This window comes from Colias philodice, chromosome 15, assembly GCF_061535455.1.
Source record: "Colias philodice isolate Cphi_HAF_F1 chromosome 15, ilColPhil1 Martin Lab GWU primary, whole genome shotgun sequence".
In the NCBI taxonomy this organism is placed as follows: Eukaryota; Metazoa; Arthropoda; class Insecta; order Lepidoptera; family Pieridae; genus Colias; species Colias philodice.
The window spans coordinates 3,790,820-3,799,015 of NC_143100.1; the positions used below are offsets into that span (position 1 = coordinate 3,790,820).

Genomic DNA, 8,196 nt, shown 5'->3' on the forward strand with positions numbered 1-8,196 from the left:
ATGATTGAACTTCACGTACAGGTAAGTTCGTTTAATCATTAATTATATTCGCGCTTTGTCTTCAAGATTAGTAACGTTAGTAGGTATTTATATTGTATATAACACATGTAGATGTTGAGAGAGGTAATAGGAAATATCGAGAAAAATAAAAGCGTTTTGATGATATCAACCTTTATTTTGATAACAATGTGCAATGTAGGTACATAATCATTTTATAATTCAAAAATAAAAATCAACTTAAACCTTAATACAATTAAAGTGAACATATTGTTCTTGCTAACAACAAATCATCATCACTGTTAATTACAGGCCGATTATAAAATTGCGCAAAGGCAGTGGAGTTGCCGCTCCAACCCGCAGTTTGTCGTATTATGTCTAGGTTTACTCCTAGTTTATGGGCCATAGATGTAGCCGCATGGCGGGTGCTATGCGAAGAAAATATAGAGACGTCAATTCCACTGTCTTTCAAAGTAGACTTTATCCATCGACTAAGAGTTTGTGTTGTGACACAATTATATGGTTTACGAAATCCAATAAAGAGATGATCAGTTTTTCGTATACCCTTAGTTTTGTTTATATAAATATCAAGGGTTTTAGCGGGGCAGATCTCGGGTCTATCATTAAAGAAGGGTAAATGTAAAATCGGTTGTTTAGTACCGGCTTTAGAAGTTTTAATGAAATCAGTAATTTTTATAATTATTTTACTATTTTGATAAACTATTTGATCGATCTTTATTTTAGACAACGTTTGCACTCTATGAGCTGTTACCAGGGCAAGTAAAGTGATGCACTTTTTTGAAAGTGCCTCAAGAGTTAAGTTTTCGTTTGGGAACATAGTTGCTAAATGATTTAAAACAATGCTGGCATCCCATGTAACATTATATTTCGGTAAAGGAGGTCTTAATTTATATACCCCTTTACAAAAACGAATAATTCTTTCATCATCGGAAATATTTCCGAAAATTAATGAAAGAGCTGACCTATGGCTATTTATTGTGCCGTATTGAGCACCAGAGTGAAAAAGATTTGTAAGAAATTCTAAAATAATTGGTATGGATGTCTCAAACATGTTAACATTATTTTCTTTACAAAAGGTAAACCACCGTTTAAAACAGACCTCGTATTGTTTTAATGTATTTTCCGAAAGGGACGCCATTGTGATGTCTAGAGCTGAGATGGGGACACATTGTTGTAACAACGCGGTCCGGACAATATAGCGGCAACCAGGGTAATGTTGGTTTGAAGGTTCCTGGAACAGGGTATAATGACGTCATCAGAATTTAATCTGATAAGATCGGATAAAACTAAACGCATAAAAAGGGGATACCATGGCTGTGTTGGCCAGTCTGGCACAACCACAATACCTTCAGCCTGATCTGATATAATTTTTCTTAAAACTTTAAGAATCATAGCTATTGGTGGGAAAGCATAGAAAAAATATTTTGACCAATCTATAGTAAACGCATCTATAGAATGAGCATGTGGGTCTCTATGCCATGAAACGTAGGTATTACATTTTTTATTTAGACGTGTTGCAAATAAATCGATTTGTGGTAAAGGAAATATGTCTTTAATTTTTTGAAAACCTGTGCAAGATAACACCCATTCTATATCAGGATGAGTACGTCTAGACTCTCTATCGGCTAAGACGTTATCTTTCGACTTAATATACGAAGCAAAAATATGAATTTTCTTGGATTCACACCATTGCCATATGTCTTTAGTAATTTTATTTAAATGAGGGTATTGAACACCTCCCATTCTATTAATATAACTCACAGCAGTGGTATTGTCAATTCGAAGTAATATTTGACAGTGACGGTGATGTTTTGAAAAAATTTTTAGCCCAAAATATGCAGCTAAAAGTTCAAGTCGATTAATATGTAAGGATTTTTCAGCGTCAGACCATCGACCACATGCTGTTTCCCCGTTGCACGCTGCGCCCCATCCCGTAGTTGAGGCGTCAGTATATATTTCTAAGACATAATTTTCATCTCTAATCCTATGCACTGAATGATCAATGGTATTTAACCACCAATTTATATCCGGCAACAATGAAATTGGTAAAGTCATGTATCGCTCATAATCGTTGTTACCTAGTAAATTAAGATATTTACAACGTTCTAGTTGTTTGGTATACAGCCAACCATATTCTATAGCCGGACATGCGGATACTAATTTACCTAATAATTGGGCAAATATTCGGATTTTAAAACGTTTTAACGTTTTAATTTTTTGCAACAAAGACTTTATCTTAAATCTTTTGTCATGGGGTAAACTTAACTGCCATTTGTGGGTATCTATAATATAACCTAAATATTTGCAAGACATAGAGGGTATTTTTACACTTTTCTCTTCATTAATGATAAAACCCAAGGATTTTAATAACATTTGAGTGATTTCAATATTTTGAATACATTCTTTATAAGAAAAACCGGTTAAAAAAATATCGTCGAGATAAATAGATGACAAATAACCACAAGACCGTAATAATTTTATGACAGGCTTCATTATTTTTGTAAATATGTATGGTGCAGTACATATACCGAACGGTAATACGTTAAATTCATACAATTTATTATTTATTTGAAATCTAAGGTATTTTCGTGAATCTGGGTGAATATTTATTAAAAAATAAGCGTCTTTAAGGTCTAAAGTTGCTATATAGCAATCTTTAGAAATCAATTTAAGAGCAGTGCGAATATCCTCGAGTTTAAAATGTTGTGTCTATATATTTATTTAATGTTTTCAAATTAAGAATAAATCGCATTTTACCGTTCGGTTTCGGTATTAAAAAGACTGGAGAGATATATTGATTCTGACAGGGTAGGCATTCAGAAATCGCACCTATTTCTAATAAATTTTTAAGAATATCAATCAAATGTATGGTTTCAGTTTCTGAAAATTTGGTTTGCATGGGAATGCATGATTGATAAACAGGTCGATTAAAAGGGATATTGTACCCTCGTATCCAAGATAAAATAGACTGATCTGATGTTATCAAAGACCAACTATTATAAAAAAGTGCTAGCCTTCCGGCATAGCTTACCGTGTTTAATGTCGGCGAGAGGGCTTCGGCCGCTGTGTGTAGCTCTGCGACGAGTTCCCTCGAGCCGGTGCGCTCTGTGCTGCAGGCTGCTGGTGACGCGGCCGAGGGCCCGGCGGCTGCCTGCGAGCCGGAGTCCTCGTTTTCCAGTTTAAAGGCTTGCCAGAAGTACTAGGTGTTGGGTTAGACTTGGGCTTCTTTGGAGCGTCAGGTTTCAGATCAGAGGAAGATTTTGATATAGCTTTAGCCGTCTTGACTGTTTCTAAAAGATTACTTCCAAAAAGAAACTTGTCAATTTTTGTAGTAGATAATTGTTCTTTCAACTCTTTCTTGACAGAGTAAAGAGCGAAATAGCGTCGACATTCGGAATCTGAATGTTGAATGTCACAAAATATACGGCCGATGTCCATGAGTTCTTTTATAAGATCGTTGTTTTTGTCTTTGCAACTGAGCTGGGTAGATATAATTTTACCCAAAGCCGTAATACCAACAGCCATTAATTTTTGTCTACCCTCAATCGCTTTATCTCGTTTTATTACTTGATCGAAGAGAACTCCTTTGATCTCAGGGTTAAGCTGAGGAGCAGCTATGCTGGTGCAGTTTTCAGGAATCAAATATTTATTGGACAGCTCTTTTCGAGTGTCTTTATCTAATCCTGTGGTAGCTATATGGGCGAATCGACTCGCCACGTCTTTATGGATTTCTGGTCCATATTCTAAGGTCACCGTTGGATCGACACCCAAAATATCTTGGATGTCTATATTTTCCGATTCGTCGGGTGTAATTACCTCAACAACTTCTGTTACCGACGCTGGTGGTTCATCTACAAGCGTTTCTTGATCTGAAACAAGAAAGCATAGTGTAAACCATCTATGTATCCAAAGTGGTTTATTAAGGCCTTCATTTATTAAATGCGGCGGGAGAGTCCTTCAGACAACCCTGGTGCATTTTAAACAAGCTAGGCAAAGTAGGTATGCGCGAGATTGTCCCACAGACAACTCTGAAGCATAAAGTTAACATATATACTTGCAAGAATAATGCAGCAAGATAGTCCCAAAGACTACTCCAAAGCATTAACACAAGTAAAAATATGAATGTGGCGAAACAATCCCTCAGACTGATCTGGTACATTCGTTATTTTATTTTGTGAGGGTACTTACGATTTATTGTTTCATCTTGATTAGGGGAAGGCGCTCTTGATGACGAGGACGACGTACTTGAAGATGAAGATGAAGAAAGTGAAAAACCATTGCGTCTTTCGCGGCGTGAACGCTTCACTTCTTTTTCCAATTTTCTTATTTTGTTTAAAACAAAATCTAAGCTCGTATCTTCACTACCACGTTTCGACATAATGATTTAACATTTAATTTAACATTAGAATATGTGTAGAAGTGGTGAACACTGGAATACGAATGAAGCTGAGTCCCGCGAGCGTCAACGAGCGGGTAACAGCCGGAGGTGGGGGTAAAAATTTGAAATTCCTATTTTATTTTTGCAATGTTGCCATAGCCAAAATAAAATCTTTCTTTTTTTTATTATTCTCAATGAAGTGGTTTCACGTATGCGTACTACATGTGTTATATACAATATAAATACCTACTAACGTTACTAATCTTGAAGACAAAGCGCGAATATAATAATTAACGTACCACGTAGGTACTAAAGTACGAGTATGTGAACCATTTCTGAATTGGGAGAAGACAAAAAAAAGATCGACATAATTATATATTCTATCGATCATTATATCAATTGCTTTCATGTTGTTATGATATTTTGAAGGATATTTTCAACAACTCTCAAACATGGATCATAAATACTATGTACCAATTAAAATAAATCCTCACTTGATATCTACTTCACACACGCATTCTTTTATTTCAGATAAGGAAAATTTTAATAAATAATAAAAAATAAAATGGTCTTAAATGATACAAATCACTTAACGAGGCTTAGTGATGAAATTGAAACAAAATTTTCCATTTACATGAGACAACAATTTATTGACTAAAACTACATTCAAATTTTGTACCACTAATTGACGTATCGAGTTCTTAGTTGAATATGTAACAAAGTGTTAAACATGACTCTAATATTGTCAGTTTACGCAATTACTGTTTAAATACAAACCGTAACTATTTCTAAATAAACAAAACATAATGAAATTTTTTGTAAACAAAATGTTTTGTGTCTGACAGTCGTATTTACATTATACTTTGTAAGTTGATTAATATCCCGAGAGCATTCTAAATCAAGTTTAAATAATTTCTATTTCCAACTCGGAAAATGAACTATGAAATCTGCTTAAGAAATAATTTGATTTTGTGTTCACTGCGAATGAGAGTTATTGGAAAAAATTGTTTGGATAGAACATCTTATTTACATGTTATTTTCTTGTGTTTTTTAATACTGTTTATTCACTTTAAGATTTTGGGAAAGGAATCGTAAAGCAAACAATGCAGTGTATGATTTCTTAATAAACTAACATAGAAGAAATCAATCCATACACGCACGCACAGGTTAAATGGCTAACGGTGCATTTAGATCAAACGAGCGAATGCCCATTCTAACCCCACTATGTCAAATTATTTTAGTGTAAACAGACTTAGAGAATTCTTTGGTTGTTCTTAGTGCGTTGGAAAATATTCTATGCAAAGTTTTAATATTGAACAACACTGAACACGAAATTTCGTTTACACTAAAGAACGCTCTTGCTCTATGTTCGTTTGATGCACCATAATACGAAATAATTATATTCCAAAATAACAATTACCTTCATTAGCAAGACATGTAGGTGTACCAATTGCGGATATACTTAAATGCAATACACCTTTGTTCCATTGTTATGTATACCAATACAACATCAAATGTCACTGAGTGCCAGTCATATAGTTTTTTTGTTTTGTACAGCTATTTGCATAAAATGATTATTATCTTGATATGAATAACTCACGTTGGCATGAAATGGCTCTATCAATATATTTTTAATAGTGCCCGCAAGGGAGGCAATGGTTTTAAGTTTCCACTTCCTACAATAACCACTAATTCATTTTAACTGACACAGTTTGAGTAGTAATCGAATGAGGCTTTTAAATACAGCAGAAAGGGAATAGATTTCTAGAAGAACGTAGTAGAAGTAAAACTTAATTTTCTTATAATTTTCTTATAATAGTTACGTAGACAAAATATGTAGCTCTATACCTAATTGTAATTCTCATAACAATCTTAATATTCATCTATTTGTATTTATACATAGTACAAAATATAATGTTTACAATACATTTACACAAACAAAGGTCACGGCTTAAAATCCTTCAAATACCTATAACAACCTACAGATAATTAATACATAAGTAATATTAAATCCTGTTATTAGTTATAGAATATATAAATACAATAATACAGATCGAGAAGAACTTGGCTTTGAGATAAATTTACTTTTATTCTTTAATACATAAATTATTCTTCAATTGCTTAAAGCACACAAATCTTAGAGTATAGACTATAGATATCTATAGAGCGCGAACAACCAAGTGGGAACAGTAGGCACAGGTGGGAACAACACGACGTTCCCGCCGCGCGCGCTCGTAGTCGTGGTTGAGTGCTGACGAAGTGCGTTGCTCTTGATTTTTATTCTTAACTAGGAATAAACATGGTGAAATGTGCAGTTATATCTTGCAAAAACGATACTAGAAAATACACAAAATTTAAATCCAGTATCACATTTCATCGGTAAGTCGATTGTTATACTTATTTTTATGAAAATAAATCTAGCATCGCGGGGGTTAAGGGAAGGTGGAAGGCGGACACGCGCAGGCTCGCTCGCGCGCCTCACTGCCGCCATTTTATCGTAGTGATGTGACCTGATCAATATAACTCGATATAAAGTTTACGAGAAAAACTATATTTTTACAAATTATTTATTTAACTTTAAAATTAAAACTCTTTTAAAAATGTAAATAAATTTTTAAATAAATTTGTGGTGTGTTTTGTATGATACACTTTCTAATATTATGAATGCGAATGTATTATAGTGTAAATGTAAAGTATGTAATGTTACGATATATTTTCTGAACCGCTAAATTGATTTTGAAGATTTTGATAGTAGAATGGATAAATCATAAAATGAAATAAAAAAATTATTAATATTATTTATTATATTATCATTTAAAATTACTTATTAATTATTTCTTATTTTTATTTAACATTTTTAAAACAATAGTATTCTTGTTTGATTTATTATTAAAGAAATAGCACTAAACCCGAACTTTTATTTTATTAACTTTATTATTTAAAAAGTACTCACGTTTATCTGATATTCCAATTAAACATATTTTTTTAAAGTACTTATAATTAATAGAAGAAATATTCAAATGGAATAAACAAACTTAATTCAGTTGGTAAGCAAATTTAAAATTAAATATTTATACTTTATTCATATATTTTTCCTTTAATAACTTATTGAACATAAAATTTACTTATGATACATATTTATTTACACAACTTATCGATAGTTCAACACGCAATTGATACCTACCCATCCCTATTTGTCACACACACATCGATAAAGTATCTATAGCTCATCTGCCTACGATGCGCACTAAGCAATTTGTGCAATACACACGCTCTATACTATTGTATTAATATATACTCTAAGACACAAATAGATATTTCCATCTTCGTTCAAGAAAAAACAAAAAACCGCAGATAATTATTATTCTCTACGAGAGTTTAGCATAATATGCTAAACTCTAAAATGTTTTGAATTCAATCTTACAACCCGCATTGGACAGGGTGGTGCATAATATATTATATTATGCACCACCCTGTCCAATGCGGGTTGTAAGATTGAATTCAAAACATTTTGGTTCTTAGACTTGGTTCTTTTTGGTTACCTACGCAGCCGTGACGTAGGCAAGCTCTTTACTTTTTTATTGAATTCCGTAGTAACTATTTCTTAATAGCAATGCGATATATATCCATTATCCAGTATTGTATTGAAATACCGACGACCACCCATGATTAATGTTTGTACTAATATCGTGCGGGCAATTGCTAAGAATAAGTAATTAGTGGAATGCTGCTGGTATTTATCGTGTTATATTGAATTATCGAATTGAACCCTAAATATAATAGGATTAGAATTAACATTA

General features: G+C 33.0%; 1 protein-coding gene across 1 annotated transcript; it reads right to left on the reverse strand.

The window, feature by feature from the left end:
- Positions 1–2,732: 2,732 nt before the first annotated feature.
- LOC149482108 (uncharacterized) lies at positions 2,733–4,446 on the reverse strand. Its single transcript, XM_089704425.1, has 2 exons — positions 4,207–4,446; positions 2,733–3,887 (listed from the first exon to the last, which is right to left on the reverse strand). Exons 1-2 carry the CDS (start codon positions 4,394–4,396, stop codon positions 3,055–3,057), a joined length of 1,023 nt encoding a protein of 340 aa, XP_089560551.1. The 5' UTR covers positions 4,397–4,446; the 3' UTR covers positions 2,733–3,054.
- Between the last annotated feature and the right edge of the window lie 3,750 nt (positions 4,447–8,196).